Below are 13,892 nucleotides of genomic sequence, written 5' to 3'. Positions count from 1 at the left end.
GATGGGCTATTTACAGATGGGCTATGTACTGGTGCAGGGATCTGTGAGCTGTTCTGACAGCTGGTGCTTAAAGCTAGCGAGGGAGATATGAGTCTCCAGCTTCAGTGATTTTTGCAGTTTGTTCCAGTCATTGGCAGCAGAGAACTGGAAGGAAAGGTGGCTAAAGGAGGGATTGGCTTTGGGGGTGACTAGTGAGATATACTTGCTGGAGTGTGTGCTATTGGTGGGTGCTGCTATGGTGACCAGTGAGCTGAGACTTGTAGATGACCTGGAGCCAGTGGGTTTGGCGATGAGTATGAAGCGAGGGCCAGCCAACGAGAGCGTACAGGTCGCAGTGGTGGGTAGTATTTCGGGCTTTGGTGACAAAACGGATGGCACTGTGATAGACTGCATCCAATTTGTTGAGTAGAGTGTTGGAGGCTATTTTGTAAATGACATCGCCGAAGTCGAGGATTGGTAGGATGGTCAGTTTTACGAGGGTATGTTTAGCAGCATGAGTGAAGGATGCTTTGTTGCGAATAAAGGAAGCCAATTCTAGAGTTAATTTTGGATTGGAGATGCTTAATGTGAGTCTGGAAGGAGAGTCTACAGAGAGTTTACAGTCTAGCCAGACACCTAGGTATTGTGGTTGCGGCTCTGTGCGTACAGTGCCTTGAAAAGGTAGTCATCCCCCTTGCCGTTTTTTCTATTTTGTTGCATTACAACCTGTAATTTAAATAGATTTTTATTTGGATTTCATGTAATGGACATACACAAAATAGTCCAAATTGATTAAGTGAAATGAGAAAAAACCCAGAAAAGTGGTATGTATTCACCCCCTTTGCTATGAAGTCCCTAGATAAGACTTCATAGCCAACCAATTACCTTCAGAAGTCACATAATTAGTTAGATTGCACACAGGTGGACTTTATTTAAGTGTCACATGATCAGTCACATGATCTCAGTATATATACACCTGTTCTGAAAGGTCCCCGTGTCTGCAACACCGCTAAGCAAGGGTCACCACCAAGCAAGCGGCACCATGAAGACCAAGGAGCTCTCCAAACAGGTCTGGGACAAAATTGTGGAGAAGTACAGATCAGGGTTGGGTTCTAACAAAAATATTAGAAACTTGGAACATCCCACGAAGCACCACTGAAATCCATTATTTAAAAAATGGAAAGAATATGTCACCTCAACAAACCTGCCAAGAGAGGGCCGCCCACCAAAACTCCCGGACCAGGCAAGGAGGGCATTTATCAGAGAGGCAACAAAGAGACCAAAGATACCCTGAGGTAGCTACAAAGCTCCACAGCGGAGATTGGAGTATCTGCCCATAGGACCACTTTAAGCCGTACACTCCACAGAGCTGGGCTTTACAGAAGATTGGCCAGAAAAAAATAAGCAAACACGTTTGGTGTTCACCAAAAGGCATGTGGGAGACTCCCTAAACATATGGAGGAAGGTACTCTGATCAGATGAGACTAAAATTGATTTTTTTGGCCATCATGGAAAACGCTATGTCTGGCGCAAACCCAACACCTCCCATCACCCCGAGAACATCATCCCCACAGTGAAGCATGGTGGTGGCAGCATCATGCTGTGGGAATGTTTTCATCGGCAGGGACTGGGAAACTGGTCAGAATTAAAAGAATGCTAGATGGCGCTAAATACAGGGAAATTCTTGAGGGAAACCTGTTTCAGTCTTCCAGACATTTGAGACTGGGACGGAGGTTCACCTTCCAGCAGGACAATGACCCTAAGCATACTGCTAAAGCAACACTCGAGTGGTTTAAGGGGAAACATTTAAATGTCTTGGAATGGCCTAGTCAAAGCCCAGACCTCAATCCAATTGAGAATCTGTGGTATGACTTAAAGATTGCTGTACACCAGCGGAACCCATCACACTTGAAGGAGCTGGAGCAGTTTTGCCTTGAAGAATGGGCAAAAATCCCAGTGGCTAGATGTGTTAAGCTTATTGAGACAAACCCCAAGAGACTTGCAGCTGTAATTGCTGCAAAAGGTGGCTCTACAAAGTATTGACTATGGGAGGGTGAATAGTTATGCACGCTCAAGTTTTCAGTTTTTTGTCTTATTTCTTGTTTGTTTCACAAGAAAAAATATTTTGCATCGTCAGTGGTAGGCATGTTGTGTAAATCAAATGATACAAACCCCCAAAACATCTATTTTATTCCAGGTTGTAAGGCAACAAAATAGGAAAAATGCTAAGGGGGGTGAATACTTTCGCAAGGCACTGTACATTAAAAATACAATCCGAGATAGACAGAAGACACACACAGACAATATAAAGTGCAGTTCATGAGCGATTAATGATCATCTGTACTCTACAGTATATACACTATACACGATAGAACATTCTGTCAACTGCAATGTTAGTTGTAGGCCAGTCCGCTGGTCCTACTGGTGGTTTTAGACGTTCAGGAACCTTACTGCCCCTGGGACAAAGAATCGTTTGACTCTATTCCTCTAGTGACCTGTAACATTTTCCCGAGGGGAGTATCTAAAATCTCCTGCTGAAAGGGATGTTTGAGGTGCGTCAGTACCTGACAGACAGACAGATAAACCAAAAAGCTATTTCAGTGCAGCTTTTCCCAAATTAACATTTTAACTAGGCTAGACCCGAGAGACCGTTCTGAATTATCACATAGTCGGTTGGCATTTTCCTCTCAGAGTAACATCAGGTCATCTTTCTGATCAAAACTGTCCCCATCATTCTGATGTTCTGATGGCAAACTGCACACTGCTTTTGATTCCACCCCATTGTGGTTGACACAGTGGTATTGTAGATGGCTCTCAGATTACCAGGGAGGGAAGACATTTTTGTTACTCATGATGAACCCCTCGAAGCACACAGATTCATCTCGACCCAGACCAATCTTCCATTCCCTCTTCATCTATTCCTGTCCTTTTTATATTTATCTTTCATTCTGCGTCCTAGCCCGGCTGGAGGAATCTAGCCTAGACATCGGGGTTATTTAGCACCTCTGTATCTGGAGAGCAGAACCTTTTAACCTAGAGGGAAGTGTTAGACATCATCGTTATGGCAACATGACCCAGCAGATAGATGGCAGTAATGAGAGGCAGGTGGCCATATAATGACACCCTCTCACCCTGCAGGAATGGTCTGGTTTTAAAAGGGTAAACATCCCTGTGAGTGTAGGTGCATATAGAAGCTTTTGCTTGGAGGTCCTTCACTGTGCTTTAGAGGAGATGATAGTCTGTGTCTGTCTGTCTCTGTCTGTCTGTACCTCTTTTGTGTGTGTGTGTGTGTGTGTGTGTGTGTGTGTGTGTGTGTGTGTGTGTGAGGGCTTTTTTCTAAGTCAGTTATAAGATTTTAACTGCAAAATCTCTGGTTCCTCTTGAGGTTTCTGCTCTAACTCTCTGTGGTGCTAACTCCTCTTGCTGTGTTCTGTTTTCATCTGTCCATTTTCTTTCACTTCCTCCTCCTCTTTCTTCCTTTCTTTGTCTCTCTCTGTCTCTGTCTGTCTCTCTCTCCTGCCTTGCCGGCGGCAGCAAAGCTTCAGACTGGGGTTATTTGAATGAAGATGGCGAGCTGGGCCTGGCATACCAGGGTCTAAAGCAAGTGGCCAGGTTGTCGTCTTCTGCTTTCCTGCTCCACTTACTGTCTTCCTGCTTACTGCCTTCTCTACTTACTGCCTTCCTGCTTAATCTCCTACCCTCTTCCTATGTCTGTGGTAAAATAGAACATTTAATGGGACAAAAATAATCTCAAACTGTGGCGGTTATGATGTTAATGACATATGAAGCCATATTTAATAGTCTCCACACTATGGTACAGGAATTCTACATGGTAGAAGTTTGAAGGTTTGGTCAGCTTTAGGCTTATTGTAACCACCCCCCCTCTCCTTCTTCTTCTCCCTGTCTCCCTCAACCCCTCTCTCCTTTTTCTTCTTCTCCCTGTCTCCCCCTCAACCCCTCTCTCCCAGGCTGCTGGAGGCCCAGCTTCAGTCTCAGGCCAGGAAGCACGAGGATGAGCTGGCAGCATTCAACACCCAGATTGAGCTGCTGAAGGACGACATAGAGAAGAAACAGGAGATGCTGAACCACACTATGTCTCTGTCCCCTGAGGCCCAGGTGGAGTACAGCGTCCAGCAGGAGATCACCCGCCTGACCAACGACAACCTGGTGAGAACACTGCAACCTCCTACCCCCTACACAATCATCCATATAATCATATTATTCATTATGAGCCAGAAGGCTAAACTAATCCTATATCAGCACTCCTCCTTTGAGACTCTTTGTGAATACGGACCCAAGGACACCTATTGGAATGGAACAGCCCAGAGCTCTGAAAGTTATAGTGTTGTGTCGACCTTCTTGAATGTTTCTGCTACTACAGGACTTAAAAGAGCTTGTGGAGAAACTGGAGAAGAACGAGAGGAAGCTGAAGAAGCAGCTGAGGATCTACATGAAGAAAGTTCCAGATATGGAAGGTGAGAGAGCTTGAAGTCCTAATGAATGCTGTCTGTATTGGTCTCAGTAAGCTGTAATACAGGCCCAGTGAATACTGTCTGTATTGGTCTCACTAAGCTGTAATACAGGCCCAGTGAATACTGTCTGTATTGGTCTCACTAAGCTGTAATACAGGCCCAGTGAATACTGTCTGCATTGGTCTCACTAAGCTGTAATACAGGCCTAATGAATACTGTCTGTATTGGTCTCACTAAGCTGTAATACAGGCCCAGTGAATACTGTCTGTATTGGTCTCACTAAGCTGTAATATAGGCCCAGTGAATACTGTCTGTATTGGTCTCACTAAGCTGTAATACAGGCCTAATGAATACTGTCTGTATTGGTCTCACTAAGCTGTAATACAGGCCCAGTGAATACTGTCTGTATTGGTCTCACTAAGCTGTAATACAGGCCCAGTGAATACTGTCTGTATTGGTCTCACTGAGCTGTAATATAGGCCTAGTGAATACTGTCTGTATTGGTCTCACTGAGCTGTAATACAGGCCTAGTGAATACTGTCTGTATTGGTCTCACTGAGCTGTAATACAGGCCTAGTGAATACTGTCTCTATTGGTCTCACTGAGCTGTAATACAAGTCCAGTGAATACTGTCTGTATTGGTCTCACTGAGCTGTAATGAAGGCCTAGTGAATACTGTCTGTATTGGTCTCACTGAGCTGTAATACAGGCCCAGTGAATACTGTCTGTATTGGTCTCACTGAGCTGTAATGAAGGCCTAGTGAATACTGTCTCTATTGGTCTCACTGAGCTGTAATACAGGCCTAGTGAATACTGTCTGTATTGGTCTCACTGAGCTGTAATACAGGCCTAGTGAATACTGTCTGTATTGGTCTCACTGAGCTGTAATACAGGCCTAGTGAATACTGTCTGTATTGGTCTCACTGAGCTGTAATACAGGCCTAGTGAATACTGTCTGTATTGGTCTCACTGAGCTGTAATACAGGCCTAGTGAATACTGTCTGTATTGGTCTCACTGAGCTGTAATACAGGCCTAGTGAATACTGTCTGTATTGGTCTCACTGAGCTGTAATACAGGCCTAGTGAATACTGTCTCTATTGGTCTCACTGAGCTGTAATACAGGCCCAGTGAATACTGTCTGTATTGGTCTCACTGAGCTGTAATGAAGGCCCAGTGAATACTGTCTGTATTGGTCTCACTGAGCTGTAATGAAGGCCCAGTGAATACTGTCTGTATTGGTCTCACTGAGCTGTAATACAGGCCCAGTGAATACTGTCTGTATTGGTCTCACTGAGCTGTAATGAAGGCCTAGTGAATACTGTCTGTATTGGTCTCACTGAGCTGTAATGAAGGCCCAGTGAATACTGTCTGTATTGGTCTCACTGAGCTGTAATACAGGCCTAGTGAATACTGTCTGTATTGGTCTCACTGAGCTGTAATACAGGCCCAGTGAATACTGTCTGTATTGGTCTCACTGAGCTGTAATGAAGGCCCAGTGAATACTGTCTGTATTGGTCTCACTGAGCTGTAATACAGGCCCAGTGAATACTGTCTGTATTGGTCTCACTGAGCTGTAATACAGGCCCAGTGAATACTGTCTATATTGGTCTCACTGAGCTGTAATACAGGCCTAGTGAATACTGTCTGTATTGGTCTCACTGAGCTGTAATACAGGCCTAGTGAATACTGTCTGTATTGGTCTCACTGAGCTGTAATACAGGCCCAGTGAATACTGTCTGTATTGGTCTCACTGAGCTGTAATGAAGGCCTAGTGATGGACCTACAGTATGATGGTTAATATGTATTACTATGATGATTATGGCAATATAAGTGACCACTTTGTCTTCTGCCCTTTCCAGTGTCTTTGACTGCAGCATCATCCCAGCCCACCAAGGCCAAACCACAGTTGACCCGTCAGGTGACTGTCCAGCGCAGAGAGAAGGACTTTGAGGGCATGCTGGAGTACTACAAGGAGGACGAGGCTCTGCTGGTCAAAACACTCATCACTGGTACGACATTGCAGCTCAAATCAGCTACGATATGACCGCATCACAAGTACAACACCTGTCCAGTCCAGGACGTAACATTATATTCTCAAATCCACACGATTACTACAATGATCACTGAAATTGTGGATGTGTTATTATGTTCTGTTTGGTGTTCCAGACATGAAGCCCAATGCTGTATCAGCAACAGTGCCCTGCCTACCTGCCTACATCCTCTTCATGTGCATCCGCCATGCAGACTACATCAACGATGATCAGAAGGTCCACTCTCTGCTCACCTCCACCATCAACGCCATTAAGAAGGTCCTCAAGGTACAGATACAGAGTTCTACTCACACATATGGATTGAGATTTCATACATATTTTAATGTCTGTTTGCGATGGATCTTTGGAAGTCAGTTGCAAGAAAAGATTGGTCAGAAATAAAGTACAGCGATTCTGGTATTTAACACACTTTCATTTTGCAATTCCAATGCAGAAAAACAATAATGACTTTGAGATGACCTCCTTCTGGCTGGCCAACACGAGTCGTCTGCTGCACTGTCTCAAGCAGTACAGTGGAGATGAGGTGAGACTTTGATGTCTCAGAGATCATTCTGCTCATTAAAAACTGTGAAGAGATGCTAGATGTTCAGTACCTGAGCTCATTGAAATAAGAGGTAGATTGTCAGACATTTTATGCAGTCGGATTACTCCTTGATCTCTCTCCATACACAATGCATTTTAAAGATGTACAGACTTTTGTAAATACAACATAAATACACTTGTTGTAAACTCTACAAATTGTAACTCTCTACAACTGTCATCCCTGTCTTGTTGTGTGTACCCAGGCGTTTATGACTCAGAACACAGCCAAACAGAATGAGCACTGCCTGAAGAACTTTGACCTGGCAGAGTACCGCCAGGTGCTGAGTGATCTCTCCATTCAGATCTACCAGCAGCTCATCAAGGTGGCAGAGCACATGATGCAGCCCATGATCGGTGAGGAGCTGGGGGAGCTAGGGGCCAAGAGCTGTATGGTCCAAAGATTAGGGACAATGGAATTGGAAAGGGACTAACTTTTTCTTAATTCTGGGTTGATTTTACCGCTGTTTTCACATTGATATATTTACTTACATGATATTTGGCTTTTATACTGTATGTTTATTCCCTTCTATTACTGATCTACGTTTACACAGTTCAGTACTTATAGTTCAGTACTTATGTTTCCTAAAATTAGATGAATAAACAATCAAACCTATAGAAATGTATTAATTAATTAATGAATCAGTTGCATGAACGACTATCTCCTTCCTTCCCCCGGACAGTGTCGGCCATGTTGGAGAGTGAGAGCATCCCCAGCCTGGCGGGAGTAAAGCCCATGGGTTACAGGAACCGCTCCTCCAGTATGGACGGGGAGGGCCCGGGAAGCTACACCCTAGAGGCCCTGATCAGACAGCTGGGCCAGTTCCACAGTGTGATGGGCGAGCACGGCCTGGACCCAGAGATAGCAGGCCAGGTAGTCCGGCAGCTGTTCTACAGCATCAACGCTGTCACCCTCAACAACCTGCTGCTCAGGAAAGACGTCTGTTCCTGGAGCACTGGCATGCAGCTCAGGTATGTTTACATATATACAGAACCTTGCTGGGGATGTTCTATATTACTAGGGCTTGTTTTTTTTAATAAGAGCTGACCATGAAGAACTCCAGGTTCTTAAAGGGAAACTCTACCCAAAAACTATGTTTTTGAATTTGTTTCATTATTCCACTGTTGATATAGTCCCAACATGTTTTGCATGTCAGCAATCAAGTTTTCAAGATATTGGACTTTCATGATGTAAAGTGTCACCGGCCACATCAACATGATGATGCAAAATGGGACTGTATGTCTTCAATTATTTGTTATTTTTATCTCTTACTTCTTTTTAGGTATGTTTTTTTGCTGAAGCCTCAGACTCGAGTGAGGAAGTCTAAGCTTAGGTTGGCAGGGATGTGCAGGGTCTCCAGGCTGAGGGCGGAAGGGATGTTGGGGAACCTGTTGTATTCGGCACATGTGACAAATACAATTAGATGTGATATGAACAGTGGACTAATGAAACAAAATATATACATATAATTTTTGGGTGGAGTTTCCCTTTAACGGTACATACTGTATTGCTGAGAGGACAGGAGCACACAGTACTGTTACAGAGAGGGAGAAGAACTGTAGCTCATTACAGTAGCATAATGGGTTTGATGAAGGCTATTCACTTAACAGGTGGCTCTGTACTAAGTGTGTTTCACTGTGATTGGTCAGGTACAACATCAGTCAGATGGAGGAGTGGCTGAGGGGGAAGAACCTTCACCAGAGCGGGGCGGTGGTTAACATAGAGCCCGTTATCCAGGCCGCCCAGCTGCTGCAGGTCAAGAAGAAGACGTCCCAGGATGCCGAGGCGATCTGCTCCCTGTGCACCTCTCTCACCATGCAGCAGGTACACTTAAACACCTATTACACAAACCTGTTACAAATCTGTTGCACATCACCAATCTTACTGCATCCAGCACACAGAGCTCCACTCTCATCATCACATCACCAATCTTACTGCATCCAGCACACAGAGCTCCACTCTCATCATCACATCACCAATCTTACTGCATCCAGCACACAGAGCTCCACTCTCATCATCACATCACCAATCCTACTGCATCCAGCACACAGAGCTCCACTCTCATCATCACATCACCAATCTTACTGCATCCAGCACACAGAGCTCCACTCTCATCATCACATCACCAATCTTACTGCATCCAGCACACAGAGCTCCACTCTCATCATCACATCACCAATCTTACTGCATCCAGCACACAGAGCTCCACTCTCATCATCACATCACCAATCTTACTGCATCTAGCACACAGAGCTCCACTCTCATCATCACATCACCAATCTTACTGCATCCAGCACACAGAGCTCCACTCTCATCATCACATCACCAATCTTACTGTATCCAGCACACAGAGCTCCACTCTCATCATCACATCACCAATCCTACTGCATCCAGCACACAGAGCTCCACTCTCATCATCACATCACCAATCTTACTGCATCCAGCACACAGAGCTCCACTCTCATCATCACATCACCAATCTTACTGCATCCAGCACACAGAGCTCCACTCTCATCATCACATCACCAATCTTACTGCATCCAGCACACAGAGCTCCACTCTCATCATCACATCACCAATCCTACTGCATCCGGCACACAGAGCTCCACTCTCATCATCACATCACCAATCTTACTGCATCTAGCACACAGAGCTCCACTCTCATCATCACATCACCAATCTTACTGCATCCAGCACACAGAGCTCCACTCTCATCATCACATCACCAATCTTACTGCATCCAGCACACAGAGCTCCACTCTCATCATCACATCACCAATCTTACTGCATCCAGCACACAGAGCTCCACTCTCATCATCACATCACCAATCTTACTGCATCCAGCACACAGAGCTCCACTCTCATCATCACATCACCAATCCTACTGCATCCGGCACACAGAGCTCTACTAACAACTCTGTCTCAAAGTTCACAGGAAGAGTATTAACCAGTGTCTTGTTTGTCGTACAGATCGTAAAAATTCTCAACCTCTACACCCCACTCAACGAGTTTGAGGAAAGAGTCACTGTGTCCTTTATCCGAAACATCCAGGTAACAATACTTCATCTATTTAATCAGTTATTTTCGGTCAATTTTTATATTTTTTCTTTTATATATATTTTTGAACCAAATGTTGTCTATCTTGTTGTCCTCAGAATCGTCTGCAGGATACGAACGATGTCCCAATGCTCCTGGTGGACACCAAGCACACCTTCCCTGTCCTGTTCCCCTACACCCCTTCCGCCCTCAGCCTGGAGACCCTGCACATCCCTGCCAACCTAAGCCTAGACTTCCTCACTCGAGTCTGAGGCTTCAGCAAGGCCTACCACAGGCCTGGTTCTTAGCAAAGAAGAGCAGAGCCCAAAAGAGCTCCCTCTAGCCTGGGTAACTTACTTCCAGCTGTTGATCTCAACAGCAGAGGGCGACAAGACTCCAGGACTCACTGGAAGACAAAGAACCTTCCAACTGACCAACAATGGAGTCTGTCAAGTCTCTGTCTGTGTCTGTGTAAATCCAGCAGAATGTGGTATTAAGTCATCCTTTTTACCTGTCCACAACTGCAGCCTCCCTTGGTGTCTTCTACAGCTGACTATTGAGATGCTGTGCTTCAATGATTAACCATCAGTTCTGTCCCATGCAGTAATTTATTGTATTCATTGTAAGAAGTCTTTATGGTAAGCCCACTGTAATTAATTCCTCTCACAGATGAAATTAATCTGTCTAAATGTGTGCACTCACACTTCTATTGACAAAGCATTAATTTCCAGTTAGCCACTCTGCCTATCATTCAAGGTGTCTTGTTCTACTGTGTAACTGTCTGTCTTCCTCATGATGAGTTAATTCTCTATGTCTCAGCCGTACTCCTCTTTAGGAGCAGACAGGAGCAGCACTGCATTGCAGTGGCTCTGCTGCACACAGCCCTGTAGCTCTGCTTCTCTCTATCTTACCTACGCCTTGAGGAATCCTCAGTATTCTGAGGCTTGAGTTTTATTTGGTATCTTAAAAATAGTTTCTTCTGTCTTTAGATAAGAGCACACAGTTTCCTGCATGATCCAGGAAGTCTGAAGCTCTCAGCAGAGAGATGTGTTGTTGTTTTTACTCTGAATTCAATTTATCTGACTCTGCTATCTCATTGAAACGTTCAGTATCGTCTCAGAATAAGGAGAAACAAAGCCAAGCTTTATGTAAGTGAGGATTAAGTAAGTCCGATAGATGCATGTGTCGGTGAACTTGAGTAGAGAGGGCAGGAGAAAGTGCATTTTAAAATGGAACTAGAGAGGTGTAATACACAAGACATTGAGTGTCCTGTGCGGAGTAAGATAACAGCAATTCCAGCAGGACAGTCTTAGCCTGGTTCCAGATCTGTTTGTGCTGTCTTGCCAACTCCTGCATGGAATGACGATGACTGGCAGGTGTTGGTAAGACGGCACCAACAGATCTGTGGCCATGCCAGGACAGTCTGCTGCAGGACAGAGCGATTCAATGGAAGTGAGAGACTGTTTATTAGTAAGTGAGACCAGAGAAAATGAGAAGTACCACCAGACAGGTAGAGGAAGAGCCACACAGCTATCAAAGACTACTGATGAGAGGACTAATGAAACCTGACAGTACATTTTGATCCCAAGTAATCGAGAGCGACATTTGTCTGATTTCTCAAAGGATGTCTTATTTGTTGCCGTTTCCTTGGACTGCCGTTACAGTTGTGATGCAGAGAGTATGTGGAAGGTTGAGGTAACTTCATTATGATACTCCGACACCCTCGGTCTTCACTTGAGATAAAGTGCCCTCAGCTCCATGAAACTGGAGTAAATAATAAAAGATCATGTCTGCAACTCCACTGTGTTTCTGCTTCGTTCTGCCAATTCTATTGGTTAGAAAACACTAATACTGGTGTTGCTCCTCTGTGGAGTTGTAAGCGCCTTTTCAGATCCCAGAACCATTAGTGAGCAGTTCCCCTAGCCTCCATTCAGAGATATCAGAGCAGCTTTTACTAGAGCAAAGCCGGTGTGTGGAAGGTCTCTAGCTACTAACAATGCCAGTAATGTGTACAGGAGCATCCCTGATTCACCTCGTGTTTTGTCTGGAATATGTTAATTGGTCCTGTTTCTTTTTGAATACAATGGAGTTTTTATGGTAAAGGGGGACAGAGTTGTTCTAACACTACTACTCGCCCATTTTGAGTGTCATTCCTTTTCCTCTGTATGTTTCACACAGTGTGTTTTTATAACTTAGTCCTCTGTGGATTGTGGGACATTATAGCAGAGAGTTTGACTCTCTTGTGGGACATTATAGCAGAGAGTTTGACTCTCCTGTGGGACATTATAGCAGAGAGTTTGACTCTCTTGTGGGACATTATAGCAGAGAGTTTGACTCTCCTGTGGGACATTATAGCAGAGAGTTTGACTCTCTTGTGGGACATTATAGCAGAGAGTTTGACTCTCTTGTGGGACATTATAGCAGAGAGTTTGACTCTCTTGTGGGACATTATAGTAGAGTTCCAATAACACCCTCTCTGCTGCTCTCTGTCAGTTATAAAGAATTTGGTATTGCTTATGTTAAGACTGGAAGAGTGATGCCGTAACGTTGGTGGTATACCCAATACATTACTGGGAGCTTGTATATAGTGTGTGACTCTTTATTTTTATAGCCTACAGTTTACTCACCATTAGTCAGCACCTCCTACACAACATTTTGTGAGTGTGAGCCAACACATGCTTTTTTATACGACTGGAAGTTCACCACTTTTCACTGCATTCCACACTATATGTCAAAACTCACGATCATATACCCATTATATCATGTTATACACACAATAATATATTTCACATGGGCCACACCCCCAGAGAGGCCTTTAGTCTATGGGCCCTGTGTGCCATAAAAGTTTGATAAATGTATACATTGTTTGTGTTTTCTATGTCATAAGTTTCATTGCTGAAATTGAACAGGAGTAAATGAACTGGTGTGTGATTTAGAGTATGGATGCAAGCGTTGATACATTGATATGTTGTCCTTAATTGTTGATGTGTTTTATTGAAGTGTGTTGCATGTATGCAGAATAGTACATGTTGCACAATATCAATTTGGTGACATGGTGAATTTATGTACTTAAATTAATAGATGTTAGATGACGCGTTGAAAACTCCCAATGATCTGGTTTTGTGGATGAGTAGATGATAAGTACATTCATATGCCAGTGGTTTGATGGTCGGGGTGAGGTATAGTTTTTCTCTTATATCTCTATAATTAGGAAACTTATTTAGTCAGTGGGTGAAAATAATATACAATGTATTGACTCAGTTTGAACAAAATGTAACCTCACAATCTTTCTTAGAAAAAAATTGCATTACAAAAGTCCAAAAGGCCAAATAAAAAATAGAAAATGTTGAATACATGTTGTGTTGTGAATTATGTACTGAAAATACTTTGGGGGTTTTGATAGAATACCAAAAACCAACTTCAGAATTGCATTATAAGCTGTGTGGAGTTCCCCTGGGGAAGTTTTAAACTACTCAGAAGGACAGCTCATTCTGTCCTAAAGACCTGCCAGTATACTTTAACAGCACTGTATAGGCACGGCAGCATGGTGCATCTGCATTGGTGTTGTGTGAGATCTCACTATACTCTTAGCTAATAGCACAACTACAGATGGGGAAGATGAACCACAACAGTACCCTGTCTCTACCTCCTTCCATGTATTACCCTCATCTCTCCATACCAACCACAGCCTTGCAACCACCTGGCATCTGTGGGTATTGGTAGAAAGTTTGTCTTCCCCCCTTCCCTGTTTTTGTCTCTCTCTCTCACACACA

General features: G+C 44.0%; 1 protein-coding gene across 3 annotated transcripts in view; it reads left to right on the top strand.

The window, feature by feature from the left end:
* Positions 1-13,470, top strand: part of LOC110537143 (unconventional myosin-Vb) — a 75,814-nt gene extending 62,344 nt beyond the window's left edge. For 2 of the 3 annotated variants that reach the window (XM_036937131.1, XM_036937132.1), the window contains exons 30-39: positions 3,948-4,146; positions 4,361-4,454; positions 6,312-6,461; positions 6,619-6,770; positions 6,937-7,026; positions 7,289-7,439; positions 7,766-8,054; positions 8,733-8,907; positions 10,054-10,134; positions 10,239-13,470. In XM_036937131.1, coding sequence (XP_036793026.1) covers positions 3,948-4,146; positions 4,361-4,454; positions 6,312-6,461; positions 6,619-6,770; positions 6,937-7,026; positions 7,289-7,439; positions 7,766-8,054; positions 8,733-8,907; positions 10,054-10,134; positions 10,239-10,391 — 1,534 coding nt within the window. In that variant the 3' untranslated portion in view covers positions 10,392-13,470. Of the gene's footprint in view, positions 1-3,513; positions 3,592-3,947; positions 4,147-4,360; positions 4,455-6,311; positions 6,462-6,618; positions 6,771-6,936; positions 7,027-7,288; positions 7,440-7,765; positions 8,055-8,732; positions 8,908-10,053; positions 10,135-10,238 lie in introns of all 3 variants that reach the window. The other variant, XM_036937133.1, reaches the window with a different exon arrangement.
* The last annotated feature ends 422 nt before the right edge of the window (positions 13,471-13,892 follow it).

Source organism: Oncorhynchus mykiss, chromosome 12, assembly GCF_013265735.2.
Source record: "Oncorhynchus mykiss isolate Arlee chromosome 12, USDA_OmykA_1.1, whole genome shotgun sequence".
In the NCBI taxonomy this organism is placed as follows: Eukaryota; Metazoa; Chordata; class Actinopteri; order Salmoniformes; family Salmonidae; genus Oncorhynchus; species Oncorhynchus mykiss.
This window is presented reverse-complemented; position numbering and strand designations above follow the sequence as displayed.